At 38.2% G+C, this 16,579-nt stretch overlaps 1 protein-coding gene across 1 annotated transcript in view; it reads right to left on the bottom strand.

Annotated features, from left to right (window-relative positions):
- Positions 1–7,144: 7,144 nt before the first annotated feature.
- Positions 7,145–16,579, bottom strand: part of ZPBP (zona pellucida binding protein) — a 90,092-nt gene continuing 80,657 nt past the window's right edge. The window contains exon 8 of the mRNA XM_029234172.1: positions 7,145–7,353. Coding sequence (XP_029090005.1) covers positions 7,259–7,353 — 95 coding nt within the window. The 3' untranslated portion in view covers positions 7,145–7,258. The remainder of the gene's footprint in view (positions 7,354–16,579) is intronic.

The following is a 16,579-nucleotide window of genomic DNA, read 5'->3' on the forward strand; positions in this document are numbered from 1 at the left end:
CTCCTTCAGTCTGGGGACACCATGAGCAATGTGCCAGGACCCCCGTGGATCCGGTCGTTCTGATCGCTGCCTCAGCCCTGACGCCCACCACCTCTGGCCTCTGCATGGCACTTCTCCTGGATGCCATCAGCCCATGTGATTCACCAGGTCCATCTCAACTCCCGTCACTGGACCACAAAGCACTGCCAGTACAGAGACCTCAAGATGCCAGCACGCTCTTCACCAAGAACTCCTCTGAGCCCTGGAAGGGAGAGGCCTCTAGACCCATCAGGGGCCAGAAACAGGGGAGTCTGCATGGAAATCTCACATAAAACGTCCACTCCAGCATTCCAGCCTCCCTAAGCCTTCAGACGCCTTACTCAGCACAGCAAGTAATTCCAGGCTGCCAACTTTATTCCGTGTAAGCTACCCACCGCTGGGTTCAGAGTCCAGTCAATCAGATGAGCAAACTGTTAGTGTGATTCCCAGCTGCTCCAACTAGTACACTGAATCCAGGCTCTCCGGCAATGACACCCGTCTCAATACGTTCAGCCCCACCCAACACGGCATTCCTTCCACTCTGGCCCAGTACACTGAGGACCTATTCCCTATGCATCGGTTATACACTTTCTATTGCTGTGTAACACATCACCATACGTTCATGGACGAGGACAACACCCGTTTTCATCCCAGTTTCTGGGGTATGGCTTAGCTAGGTCCTCTGCCCGGGACAGAGCTGTAGGCAGGTGCTGGCTGGGCTGGGCTCCTTTCTAGAGGAGGGTGTCCTCATCTCAGCTCACATGGTTGTTGCCAGAATCCAATTCCTTGCAGTCTGAGAACTAAGGCACTGCTTTCCTGCCAGCTGACAGCCAGGGACTGCCCTCAGCTCTCTGAGCCCACTGCAGGTCCTTGCCACTTGGTCCTCTTACAGGTCCTCTCACGACATGGCAGCTGTTTCTGTGCCAGTGGAAGGATCTCTTGCTCCAGATCCAGCAAAAAGGAATTCAGTGACTCTCCCACCTTTGACATCTTCTGTCATCTAAAATCAAGTCACAGGTTCTACATGCACTCGAGGGAAGAGGATTATACCAGACATAACTCACCAGGGGGTCCCAATCAGGTGTCTCCAACATCGCCTATGCATCTCCCCAGTAAGTTTCTGCTGTAAACTGGCTACTACAATTCTTCTGATACGTGTAGTAGGTAACACTTGCTAACCAAACACCCTGGGACTGCCAGGATTCAAGTTAAGGTCTAGGTTCAGAAGCAATGAAAAATGATAGTTTCGGGGAGGAAACAAGACAACTGTTTTAGGACAACCATTATAGGCTCTTCAGGCAAGGGGAAGTTTAGGCTCCTCAGGGGAGGAAGGGCTGCTCTTACTGACAAACAAATCCCAGTAGAATGTTGGGATTAATGTGTTTGGCTTCACTGGGACTTTCACATGTCTTCACCTCAATTCTTTCCCAACCAGTGCCTGGCCTCTATCATGGGAAACATATTAGGTGGTGAGCTCAAGTAGATTTATCATTCAATCCACCATTAGATTCGAATTTAAGTTTATCAAAAATCTGTGTGGCCACAGGAAAAGAGAGCTACTTCCATGGCAGTCATAGGAACTTTCTGGGTTTTTTTTAAGCCCTGAACTCATCATTTTCTTTTACCAAATGCAGTTAGAAGCAACCAACTCATCTCGGTCCTTATACTTCACTGTCTTCATTAAAATGTACTATTTCATCTGTGGCCTTGTCTTCCATAGGCACTTGGCCCTGAGTGATGAAGTGATAATTTAAATGATGTTTCCTCACTGAATGCCAGGAGTTGCCATCATCAGTGGAGGCCATCTTGTCTTTACATCTATAAAAGGACAGATCTGTGGAAACCGAGACCCCTGGGGAAGCTCACCCTCTGGACATCAGGCAGTGGGTGGCATAACTGAGGTCACTGCTGGTCAATGCTGGCAGCAAGTCAGACACACAGCAGAGGAGAAGTGAGGGCCAGCTGGGGGCTTTGAGGGCACCTGTGCATCTTTTGTCACCAAGCTTAACCATGAGGACACAACACAACCTAACATAAGAGAGCTGTCCTGCCCTTGGATACCCAAATCTGGGCAGCGATAGCTTATGAGTGTTGTGGGCCCCCGACTTGCAGAAAGTAGAACAGAATAGAGAAGGAAGATAAACACTGAGGTCAGAACCAGGGACCAATCAAAGAACTCACCCATATTTGACAGCAGGAAGATCTCACTATAACTTGCCCACCTGGATGGTGACTGGGATGTGTTTCTCTTTACTCCCTTTTCTGAATGGGCATTTTAAACTAGTCACTCTCTTCCTTCTCACCCATTTTATATTGGTAGTTTGGAGGCACATCAACTCTAGACCATACGGACCCTGGACCTGATGCAACCTTCCACACATCACCCGTGATTTTGAACTTCAACCTGAATGCACTCACTGGGTGAGAGTTTGAACCTGTATTATGGAGGAGGGAGAGACAATGAGCATGTGACATGCAGAGTTTGTTAATGTGAAGGGTGTGTATCGATGCAGACTCGTTAAAGGGATGCCCTGTGTCAGATAAAGACACCAGCCCACTCAACACCATCCCAAGTCCATGCCCACTTTTAAACCCTCTTCTCTATTAATGAGAATCAAAGATGAATATATCAATTTCCCACTTACGTGTCCTTGGGACATTGTCCCCTTCAATGTGATGTAAAAGTCTTGTAGAGGGCTTTCATCTTCATCTTTTTTCTGAATAGAAGGTCAATCCAATGCCTAGATCCACAACAGCCACCTACAGCCATGACGACAAAAGCTACATTAAGGAAGGTAGAACAAAAAAGGACCAGTGGCCCAAGGTAAGGACAGCTCTATGGAGACATGGCACCAGCTCTAACCCGACCTTTGCTGGACTCAGAGACAGAACGGAAACCACTGCATCAGGGCTCTCTGTAACTGACACGCATCTTCACCAATAATCAGCTTGTAAACTTGGGGAAGTCATACAATTATTGTGACTTGGTTTTCTCATATATGAAATGGGTAAAGAATTGGGTAAATAAACCATGAAAATATATGCAAAGAATTTCAAACAAATCTTTTCACATAATAAGCACTCAGTAAACAACACTCGTTAGCACCAGCAGCAGAATAATTGTATGAGGAAAGCCCAACCTCACCAGTGCCGCAGAAAAATGAAAGTATAGTACGGGAAACTATTTCCATCTGTCAAGGTAAATAATTTATAAAATGAATTCAGGGAATTCCATGGTGGTCCATTGGTTAGGCCTCCACGCTTTCACTGCTGGGCCTGGGTTCAATCCGGGGTAGGGGAACTACGATCCCACAAGCTGTGTGGTGTGCCCACACCCAAAAAAAGAAAAAAATTCAGAGAGGGTGCAGTGAAATTTATACTATGATATATCACTGTTGGGACTATAAATTGATACAATTCTTAGGAAATAAATTTGGCAAATGGTCCTAAGGATTAGAAATATCCAAACCCTGTAATTCTACTTCTGGGCAGAGAGAAGACTTAAAAATACCACAGAGTATTAAGAAAGAAGATGTTAACTGTAATGCTACATAAAACAGCAAAAGTCTGGAAGCAGTAGAAATGTCCAACAATTAGAAATGATTAACCATACTGTAGTAATTTTGCTGAAATGTATCATATGTAATAATCATTCAAATTATGTTAGTGAGGTGTATAAGATGGTGTAGAAAATATATATTAAGGGAAATACTGACTGCATATATATGAATAAAACATATAACGTGAATAAAAAATCACACAAAAGTAGGAAATTTACCAAAATGTTAACATTGCTGATATCTGGGTTATGAAACTGTAAGTGGTATTTCCCCCCTACTTCTAATTTCTTCCATCTTACCTATTTCCTGTAATGAACTCTCTACCAATTAGGATGCTTTTAGCTGTAGAACACCTAACTTGCTTTAATGAAAGGAACCTTCCTATCTCACAGAACTGGGGAGTCCAGGGCAGGCTGGGATTCAGACACGATAAGGGTAGTGATTCAGCATCACCAAGTGCCAGCTCTTTCGATGTCTCCACTCAGGGTCCTCAGCACGGGCTTCATCCTCAGGGTGTTCACCTCACGGTTTCAACAAAGAGGCGGCCAAAAAACGTCATGTGCTGACTGGCGAAGAAGGATAGTTCTCTGGAGTAAACAAACTTGGTGCTCTGTTGGGAAGAAGGCGGGGGCGAATTGATACTGGAGAGTGAGCAACAATGTCTTCCCCAAATGGCTACTCTTGTCATTTGTCAAAGTATGTTTACTGCTTCCAAGATTTTCCAAAGTAATTCATTTCACTGTAGAAGACTTGGAAAACAGAGGGTATCAAAAAAAACCTCCCACAGGACCCTATCACATAGCATGACCACTATTAACATTTTGGCTCATTTGTTTTAAAACTCTAAACAATACTACATAACATTCTGCCATATGGAAACAGCATAATTTATTTAACCATTTTATTCTTGCAGATAATTTCTGTTAATTCCATTTTCATTATTAGTACCTTTGGATGGAATATTTCACCTGATCTCTAATTTGCTTCCTTTGGAGAGAGTCCTTTAAGTGATATTACTGGACCAAACTTGTTAAGACTCTTTTTACATATTGCCAAATGAATACATATTACACACCTAATATGAGAAAAAAACCTAATTGATAAAATACAAAATGGGAACCATATTTCCCATAAGTTCACAGGTCAATGTAAATCCCAGATTGTGTAATTAAGAAAAAAAGGTTTTGTTAAAATTAAGGCATTATATAAATGTAAGATATTACTTTGATATAAACAAAAATAATGAACACCTGTAACTGTCTTATGACAACAATCACTCTTAGGGATTAGTTTATAGTTTTTATCATACATATTGCCAATTGCTTAAAACTACTTTCAACATTCCACAACCTATCTATTAATATAACAGAAGCAACTTTTATCTTCGTTATTATTTATACTCACAGGACTTTAATAATCTATTAATTAGTTTAAAAATTATTAAGCACATAACTATGTGCTTTGAAGATGACTAGGAAACTAGGAATACACTAGTGTAATTGAATGTGGAAGACAGACCCACAACCAACTAAAATAAATGTGGTATGTGGTAAAACAGAGCCAAGAACATTTCACTTTGAGAACCAAGAAAAAGAAGTAATTAACACTCTTCTCTTTCTTCTCCTGGCTCATCCTCTGCTTAAACTTCTACCAGCTGTTCTTTTTGCCTGGACTTTTAAATCTGACCTGTTCTGCCCCCTGGAATTTGTGTGGCCTCATTTCTGGTCTGCCTTCATAAGCTGAAAGTCCGTGACTGGCTCCTCTTTCTCCTGTCACTTGTCTCTTCTCATTCCAGATCACCCATCTCTTCTGACCTCCAGTGCCCGTCATCACCATGTCACCCCTGCCACTGCCTTCCCAGCTGACCAGCTAGGGGGCTAGTACTGGTCACGCCTCAGAAGGATGCATCAGAAATTAAATTCCTCTGGGCTTTTAAATAATAGGAAGAAAGTAATCCAAACTTAGGGAGTACAAAGGAAAGAATATGTACTCCAATGCATCTCATTATTAAATTAAGAAATTTGGAAAACTTTAGAAGCTTGCACTACTTTTACAGATGGAGACTTAATAGGTCTTTTACTAGTTACAGAAAGCATGTGCAAGAGGAACAATAACTCACCCAAACAGTAAAACGGCAAAAATACGTGACTTAATAGTGGAAAGACGGCTCTTGAATAACCTCTCAAAAATATATGAAAACAATTATGTCATGATTAGGAAAGTCTAAAGGGATTGTTAAAGAAAGATCAACAGGGCTAACAAAGAAATGTCATTTCCCTTCCCTCTCTTATTTGTGTGAGAATTCCAGAGTAATGTTTGTCCACAGGATGACGGAGAAGCTAATGTATTTACTGGACACTTTCAAAAAGCCATGCAGAGGGGCTTCCCTGGTGGCACAGTGGTTGAGAGTCCGCCTGCCGATGCAGGGGACACGGGTTCGTGCCCTGGTCTGGGAAGATCCCACATGCCGCGGAGCGGCTGGGCCCGTGAGCCATGGCCGCTGAGCCTGCACGTCCGGAGCCTGTGCTCCGCAACGGGAGAGGCCACAACAGTGAGAGGCCTGCGTACCGCAAAAAAAAAAAAAAAAAAAAAAAGCCATGCAGAGCCTCGGTTTAAGTACATGCCTCTCCTGTCCAGTGTGCTGCACAGCTGTGCCCAGATCCAATCTGTGTGCATTTTCCATTTACATATGTTCACGTCTCCACAAAGGAAATATGAAGAGAAAAACAGGGAACGTTCCAAGATAGTGTAAAGTGGATACGAATATAATTAAAACAGTAATTAGAAAACTGAGAAGCTACTAATTTTGTGATTTACTCATGTATTTTCCTGGTAATTAATATTTAAATTTTTGGTAGTTTTTCATATTCAAACACAACATCCCAGGGTGGGAGAGTAAGTATTAGGCGGTCGCAGCAGTGGTATCTGTCACAGAATACTGTAATAGTGAAGGAAGTGAAAATGACTGCTTGATTCTCACCCCTAGAGGTGCTGCTGGGGAAAGAAACTGCTTAGTTTCTCTTTCTCTCTCCACATTGTGAAAGCTCAAATGTTAATTTAGGCACATACAACGATTACTCCATTCTAAAATGTCAAAAAGGTAATTTGAGGGGCTTTCAACTGAAAAGTTTAAGATCACCATATTGAAGTATATTAAAAACTCATAGTGTGTTTGGGACTAGGTCTTAAACTAAAGTGGCTAAAAATTGCAATAATAAGACTTGCAGTGACTTTGAGCTATGAAAGGTCAAACTGGAAGGAATAGAATCCCATAAAATTAAAATCAAGGAATGAAACAAGCTGAAATTAAAATGATTGTGGAAGAATATGGTAGCCTGAGATTAGTCAATATATAATAACGATAGAATGGGCTATTTTTGAAAAATCATAAAAAAATCTTTTGGGCTAACCCAATATAGTATATTTGAAACTATTTTAAAAACAGTGATCCAAGAAATATTTTGGAGTCATATGTAAGGTCTGGCACTAATGAATAAAGATTACTGGATGTACTGTATATAAGTCATTTGGACATACCGTGTTTCAATTAAAATGATGACACCATATTTTGGTAATATCTAATATATTTAATTTTGGCATAATAGTGATTTATTATATAGTAATATTTCAAAAATATACTTTTGTGTTTAACAAACCACCGAAGAGCTCAAAATAATGGCCTATAAACATGCTTTTGCTCCAAACACCAAGCTGCTATTGCACTGAAGGCAGTGAATTCCATCACGGGAGTTATAAGATCCAGGGCTGCAGATCACTGTGAATAAAAAATAAGTTAATAAGTAAAAGTTTCCTAATGCCACGTAAATTAACTTTACATGGAGGATAAATTTTCAAAGAAGGTTCTTTTTTTTCTTTTTGTTTTTAATTGTGGTAAAATGCACATAGCATAAAATTTGCCATTTTAACCATTTTTAAGTGTACAGTTCAGTAGTGTTAAATGTATGCAAATCATTGTACAACTAATCTCCAGAACTTCTGCATCTGGGAAAAACTGCAACTCTATACCCATTAAACATCTCCTCATTCCCCCTCTCCCAGCTCCTGGCAGCCACCATTCCACAATTTGTTTCTATGAGTTTGACTCCTCTAAATGCCTCATGTAAGTGAAAAGTTTTAAGTTTTCACTCTAATCCAGCTTAAACCAAGACTGTGACCTAAAATAGTTTTACTGACCACACGATGTTGACATCAGAAGGCTGACTGGGCCATCCTGTAAGTTACAGAAGAAGCCACAAGGGGTCAAGAACCAAATGTGACTACCAGATGGTCCATAGTAACCACGATTTAGATGTATAAAGATAGCCCCAAATATGGGAAGGACTTGCAGATCATTTCTAACAATCCTCTGATTTCAAATCCTATTTCTATCCTGGGCTAATGGTGTAATTCTGGAAAAATTACTTAGCCTAAAACGTAACTCAGTTTGGTCATCCCTAACATAAGGACAATGTATACCATGAATACGTCACCACTGCTCCCTCTGTGTGATAGAAAGTAAAGAAAGGCAGGAAGAAACCAAGGTCAAATACATTCTCTGCCATTGATTAACTTTGGGATCCTGGGCAAAGTAGCGAATTCTCTTAGTTCTAGTTTCCTTATTTGTAAAACAGGTACAGTAACAATCAAGTCATAGCATTATTGTGAGGACTGAAACCAGATGACTTAGATGAAAAGGCACCCAGCAAGTGATGGGCATTCAATAAATGCTTAACCCTGTGCATTGTGGGGTTGCTGCCTCTACTCACCTCTTCCACTGGGGGTGGGGAGGGCATCAAGGTCATGGGATGCCATCAGCCCCTAATTGAGTTGGGGTCTCTGACTAACCTATTGCAGATGTGGTCAGCCAAGGGATCACAAAGATGTTAGTAACAGCACATCTAAGGCATGGGTATCATGGGCCATCAAAAAAGATTCTTTTTCTAGCACCATGATTTAATAATACATGTCACTGACTGAATCTGGGTCATATTATATTATTTAATTTCTTATTCTTTTTAAAATATACTTTTTCAAATTGGGAAATATCTTAACCATCACTCAGAAAAAGTATTTTCCATTCTAGGTTCCACAGAGCTCCTCAAGTTTTAACAGACATTTTATTTGGGAATTAATGTTCCAGATGGAAAAAAAAATTGGTAAACAAAGTTAAATAGATTTATTTGCTGCAGTAATAAGAAGAGTGTCTAAAGTGAAAATGTATGTGGTAAAATTCTAATGACATAATATTTCTCAAAGGTGTGTGATCATGGTACACTTTCTCTCAAAACACATATTAATATTTCTTGATGCACAAATATGGAAAGATTTAGCGAATGTATTGAAAGTGTCAAATCATTACATATGGAGAAGAGAAACCTGCATGCAGTCTTTACACACAGACTTTATACATGACTGTTACAAACAGAACTGATACTGGCATAAAATCATCTAAATTAAAGTTTAAATAAATAATGATATTCTAATAAATATTCTTATAATTTAAAAAACCTTCATAATATAGTACATGTTATACCACAGAGCCCTTATCTGTAGCACTCTCTCCTAGGATATATCCTGAAATATTTTGTTCTCTTTTAAGTGGAATTGAGGAAAAATGCTAAAATGTTATTTAAATTTAAAGTACAAAATTAGTGAACTTTTCTTCCAGGTCTGAGTCTCAGTGAATAGAACATCTCCCAGCTACAGTTATGAGAGCAGCCTGATTAAAACTTGATTATTTCAATAAGAAGAGAAGGAAGCATTGGTAACTGATCAGTATTGACATATGAAGAAATAAGTAAATACAGGAAAATATCTTAATGAATTTTGGATAGGGAATAATTCCTTAAAAAGGGAAGTGACTAGCCATAATAGAAAATAATTGATACATGTGGTATTAAAATTAAGAACTTAAAGTAACAATAGTAACAATAGTCAATCAAGAAAACTAGGAAATAGTTGCAGCTTATATAACCAACAGAGGACTACCATTCAGAAAACACACACAATTCATGTAAATCAATGAGAAAAGGACAGAAAATAATAGGAAAAACTTAACCAAGGAGGCAAATTCTTGTGTACTGAAAACTACCAAAAATTGCTGAAAGAAATCAAAGACACAAATGGAAAGACGTCCCATGTTCATTTAATATTTAATATTGTTAAGATGTCAGTACTACTAACTATCCATGAAATCGCTATCTATGAAATCTCTAGATTCTATGAAAGCTCTATCAAAATCCCAGTGGTGGCATTTTCAGAGATAAAAAAATCCATCATAAAACTCATTTGAAATCTCAAGGGACTCAGAATAGCCAAAACAATTTTGTAAAAGAATAACAAAGTTGGACATCTCACACTTGCTGATTTAAGTACTACAAAGCTTCAGTAATTTCAGTGGTCTGGTACTGACATAAAGACAAAATTACAGACCAAAAAAATAGAAATAAACTCCCAAATAATTTTTAACAAGGATACCAAGATCATTCAATGAGGAAAGGATAGTCTTTTCAACAAATGTTTGAGCAAACTGGATATCCACTTGAAAATGAATGAGGTTGGACGCACCTTACACCATATATACAAAAATTAACTCAAAATGGATCAAAGACCTAAACGTAAGAGCTAAAACCATGAAATTCTTGGAAGAAAACATAGGATAAAGCTTTATGACATTAGATTTTACAATGATTTTTTTATATGACACTGAAAGCATGAGGACAAAAGACAAATAATTAAATTGGACTACATCAAAATCGAAACTTTTTCTGCAAACTTGAACCAAGGAAAGGCCATGTGAGGACAAAATGAGAAGGTGGCCCATTATGCCATCTGCAAGCCAAGAGAACTCACTAGAAACAAATCACCAGCACCTTGAACTTGGGCTTCCAGCCTCCAGAATTGTGAAAAAAAATTTTGTTTAAGCCATCCAGTATATGGAATTTTGTTATGGCGGCCCACCCTAAAACAGTATTTATCCAAAAGAACTAAGAGTAGGATCTCGAAGAGATATCTGCACACCCATGTTCAGCGCAGCACTATCCACAATAGACAAGAGGTGGAAGCAACCCTATGTCCATTGACAGACAAATGGATAAAGAAAACGTGGCATACACATGTGGACAACGGAAATGTGGTACATTAGTGCTGGGCCACCTAATGTGATATTAATGTGGGAATGTGAAATTATAAAAAGTACTGTATGATATGGTATGAAAATATGTGATGGTCACATACTACACATGTTGGAGGTGGGAATGTGATACATATACAGACATATACACAACAGAGTAGTATTTAGCCTGCAAAAGGAAGGAAATTCTGACACATATTACAACATAGATGCCAAGTGAAATAAGCCAATCACAAAAGGACAAATGCCACATGATCTCATTTACATGAGGTACCTAGAGTAGTCGTCAAATTTATAGGGACAGAAAGAAGAAGGGTGGTTGCCAGTGACTGAAAGGAGGGCAGAATGGGGAGCTAGCGTTTAATAGGTACAGAATTTCAGTTTGGGAGGATGAAAAAGTTCTGGAGATGGATGGTATTGACACTTACACAACAATGTGAATGCGCTTAATGCCACTAATTTGTACCTTTCAATATGCTTAAAAGGTTAAATCTTATGTATATTTTACCATAATAAAAAATGGGATGCATTACATAATCATCAGATTGCAAGTATTTAACGTTTGGTTATGCCAAGAATTGGCATAGACAGAGACAGGATCTGTCCTACATTGCGTGGTAAAAGTGTTTTCTAAATTTTTTGTATTAACCCAATCTGACATATTTTAATGAATTGCTCATCTTATGATCCAATATTAGCTAAAGACCTAGGATATACAAACAAAAATATTCACAACACCATTGTTTGTCATAGTAGAAAAACTGAGAAGTAGGAAGAAATTTCAACCAACAATAAAACAGATATATGCTCCTTGACATATTCATAAAATAGAATATTATATAGAAAAGAAAATTTTTAAAAATTGTGTTATAACCACAAAAATGTGCATGAATCTCACAGATACAATTTGCAATACTGTGAATCTGTTAAAATAGCCTATCATTGGACATATTCTCAGACTGGATTTTTAAAAATCCAACTTTATGCTGCTAATGTAAAAATGTAAGTTTTAATCAAATTAATCTATACCTGCACTGCACTCATAAATAAAACCTCAACTACAATTTTATTTTATATAACTTGACAAATCAATTTAAAATGGACAACTTCTAAAGAGAAAAAAGGTGGTTTACCCTCTCTATACAACAAGACATTAATTACCACAAACAGTAAAACAAAAAAGAGGACCCTTTAAAAGACATATATTCGTGTGTATGTACATATATGTGTATATACATACAAATGTAGGTGTGTGTATATATGCACCATATATTATAAGTATATATATGTGTATGTATACACACACACACACACACACACACACAGTATGTACCCTTATTTTATGGACCTGAGAGTAAAGAAACAAAATTTGAAATTAATAAAATAAATTATTAGAGAATTTTTTCCTGGTTGTGAGGCAGGTAAGACTTTTATAAGAGAAAACAAATAGAGAAAATAAGCAATAAGACTTATACAATATTAAACAAAAAATAATGCACCAAAGACAATGTCCACAATGCTAAAAATCAAGTGGCCAAGAATTCTAATTCTAGCTTATATTGAATTAATCAGTCTGCAGAAAACACTTAAAACATCAGGAAAGAGGAAACATACACTATTTGACAGCCTTGAAGAGGTAGCAAAGACAGGCAAATGGGTAAAAGTATTATTATATATTTCAGCAGTGAGTACTCACCACACTATGTGGTGCATGAGTGGCTAAAACTGAAGCAAAAGTTATGTCTACTTGGTTACAAAAACTGAGAGGACAGACTTCTAGGCCACCAGAAGATATAGAAAGTAATGGGAGAAATTCAAGGAAATAGGTAGAAACAGAAGCAAGAACTCTAAAATCTCATATAGACTCCATGCAGATCACTGGCTGATGTGAGACCTTCATATTAGTCAATGATATTGCAAGAAGTTCAAAACCGGAAAAAGAGGGCTTCCCTGGTGACGCAGTGGTTGAGAGTCCGCCTGCCGATGCAGGGGACACGGGTTCGTGCCCCGGTCCGGGAAGATCCCACATGCCACGGAGCGGCTGGTCCCGTGAGCCATGGCTGCTGAGCCTGCGCGTCCGGAGCCTGTGCTCCACAATGGGAGAGGCCGCAACAGTGAGAGGCCCACATACCGCAAAAAAAAAAAAAAAAAAAAAAAAAGACCAGAAATAACCAAACTGTTTCCAAACAATTTTTCTGTGTGTGTAAGAACAAAACTCAATAATGCAAACATATAAAAATACAAAAATATTCAACACCAAACAACAGAACATTCACAAATATCTGGCATTCAGTGAAAAATTACTTAGCATGAGGGAGACAATATGACTCATGATAAGAAAAAAAGTTAATTACAATCTACCCTGAATATGTGGAAAAGGACATTAAAACAATTAATGTAACAATATTCCCTATGTTCAAAACTTAGAAAGCCCAGAGATAAACCCACGCACCTATGGTCAACTAATCTATGACAAAGGAGGCAAGGATATACAATGGAGAAAAGACAGTCTCTTCAATAAGTGCTGCTGGGAAAACTGTACAGCTACATGTAAGAGAATGAAATTAGAACACTCCTTAACACCATACACAAAAATAAACTCAAAATGGATTAGATACCTAAATGTAAGACCAGACACTATAAAACTCTTAGAGGAAAACATAGGAAGAACACTCTTTGACATAAACCACAGCAAGATCTTTTTTGATCCACCTCCTAGAGTGATGGAAATAAAAACAAAAATAAACAAATGGGACCTAATGAAACTTAAAAGCTTTTGCACAGCAAAGGAAACCATAAACAAGATGAAAAGACAACCCTCAAAATGGGAGAAAATATTTGCAAATGAATCAATGGGCAAAGGATTAATCTCCTAAATGTATAAACAGCTCATTCAGCTCAATATAAAAGAAACAAACTACCCGATCCAAAAATGGGCACAAGACCTAAATAGACATTTCTCCAAAGAAGACATAGAGATGGCCAAGATGCACATGAAAAGCTGCTCAACATCACTAATTATTAGAGAAATGCAAATCAAAACTACAATGAGGTATCACCTCACACCAGTTAGAATGGGCAGCATCAGAAAATCTACAAGCAACAAATGCTGGAGAGGGTGTGGAGGAAAGGGAACCCTCTTCCACTGTTGGTGGGAACGTAAATTGATACAGCCACTATGGAGAACAAGTATGGAGGTTCCTTAAAAAACTAAAAATAGAATTACCATATGAACCAGCAATCCCACTACTGGGCATATACCCAGAGGAAACCATAATTCAAAAAGACACATGCACACCAATGTTCATTGCAGCACTGTTTACAATAGCCAGATCATGGAAGCAACCTAAATGCCCATCGACAGACAATGGATAAAGAAGATGTGGTACATATATACAATGGAATATTACTCAGCCATAAAAAGGAAAGGAATTGAGTCATTTGTAGAGACATGGATGGATCCAGAGACTGTCATACAGAGGGAAGTAAGTCAGAAAGAGAAGAACAAATATCGTATATTAACGCATATATGTTGAACCCAGAAAAAGGATACAGATGAACCAGTTTGCAGGGCAGAAATAGAGACACAGATGTAGAGAACAAACGTATGGACACCAAGTGGGGAAAGCAGTGGGGGGTGGGGGTGGGGGTGTGATGAATTGGGAGATTGGGGTTGACACATATACACTGATGTGTATAAAATGGATGACTAATAAGAAACTGCTGTATAAAAAAGTAAATAAAAATTTTTTAAAAACCCAAAAACTCAGTAATGCAAAAATACAAAAATATTCAATGCCAAACAACAGAACATTCACAAATATCTGGCATTCAGTGAAAAATTACTTGGCATGAGGGAAACAAGACAATATGACTCATGATAAGAAAAAAAGTTAATTGCAAACTACCCTGAATAAATGGAAAAGGACATTAAAACAATTAATGTAACAATATTCCCTATGTTCAAAACTTAAGATAACACATGGAAGATATAAAAAAAAAACATTTCATTCAATCTTCTAGAGGTCAAAACCATGCTGTGTGTGATGAAAAACACTCTGGGTAGGATTACTGGTTGACGTGATACTGTAGAAGGAAAGATGACTAATCTTGAAGATACAGCCATAGAAACTACAGAGAATAAAACACGCAGAAAACATTTTTAACGAAGAGATCAACAAAGAGCTGTGGCAAAATGTCAGTCAGGTTAATATGCTTTTAATTGGAATCCCTGGTGGAGAAGATGAGACTAATAGAAAAATTATTTGAATAAATAAGTAAAACTATTTTCCAAATTTGAGGAGCACTGAGTGTCCACAAATCCAAGAAAATGAAATATTCTTCAATAGCAAATTCACACCAGAAGAAACGTTAAATAAAATCCTTCAGGCCATACGAAGAGAACTGCAGGTGGAATTGGGTCTACACCAAGAATGAAGACTAATGGAAAGGATAATTAGATGGGTAAATACATGTGATTTTTTTCTTATCATTTACATCCCCATAAAAGATAAACTGTTTAATAAACAGAACAATGTAGTGTGGGATCTGTGACACAGGTAAGCTTAACTGGGTGGATGTCAACAATAGCGCAAAGGTCAGGAGAGAAGAAATGGAAGTATAATATTTTAAGATGCTAATACTTCATATGAAGTGGTATAATATTAATTAAAGGTAGACTGTGATAAATTAATGATATACACCATAAGCCTAAAATTATCACTAGAATAAAAACACACAGAGCTCTACCTAATAGGTCAACAAGGCAGATAAATGGAAGCACAAACACTATTCAATTAATTTAATTGAATGTAGAAAAAATGGAAAAAAAGGAGCAAAAAATAAGTTGGGGAAATAGAAAACAGTGGGATGATACACTTGAACCTGACAATGTGAGTAGTTACATAAAATTGGGTTCAAAGATGCCAATTACAAGGCAGATATTGTCAGACTGGACTTAAAATGCAAGATCAAACTGTATGTTGCCTAAATAAATACATCTTAAATATGAAGATATAAATTTAAAGTAAGGGGCTAGCAAAAGGCATAGCATTTGTACTGGCCAGTTTTATGTGTCAGTTTGGCTAAGCAATACTAGTTATTCAATTAAACACTAATCTAGGCATTGTTGTGCAGGTTATTTTGTAGATAAGATTAACATTTACAATCAGCTGACTTTAAGGGGATAATCTGGTGGGACTGATTTAATCAGTTGAACGGCCTAAGACAAGAACTGAGGGTCCCTTGAATAAGAAATTCTGCCTGTGGACTTCAGCTTCAGACTGTGGCCAAGAGTTTTTTGTCTACCCTTCCTGAAGACCTGCCCTATAAATTTTGGAATTATCTAGTTAGCTATCACAATTACATGAGCCAATTTCTTGCAATAAATCTCTCAGTATACATATATCCTACTGATTCTTTTCTCTGGTGGAACCCTGACTGATAAACCATGATAATACTAATAAAAAGAAATCTGTAATTGGCAGTATTAATATTAGACAAAACAGAAGTCCGAGGAATGATTATTACAAGGAACAAAAAATATCTCATAATGGTAGGGGCATGAATATAACCAGAAGGATATAGCATAAAAAATGTTTCAGTAAATTAAAAAGTATTCAAATCACACATATTCTCTCTGACAACTGAATTAAATTAGGTTTCAATAACAGAAAGATCTCAGGGTTTCCCTGGTGGCGCAGTGGTTGAGAGTCCGCCTGTCAATGCAGGGGACATGGGTTCATGCCCCGGTCCGGGAAGATCCCACATGCCGTGGAGCGGCTGGGCCCGTGAGCCATGGCCATTAAGCCTGCGCATCCGGAGCAACGGGAGAGGCCACAACAGTGAGAGGCCCGCGTACCACAAAAAA

This window comes from Monodon monoceros, unplaced genomic scaffold, assembly GCF_005190385.1.
Source record: "Monodon monoceros isolate NGI ecotype Baffin Bay Population unplaced genomic scaffold, NGI_Narwhal_1 Super_Scaffold_2, whole genome shotgun sequence".
Lineage (NCBI taxonomy): Eukaryota > Metazoa > Chordata > Mammalia > Artiodactyla > Monodontidae > Monodon > Monodon monoceros.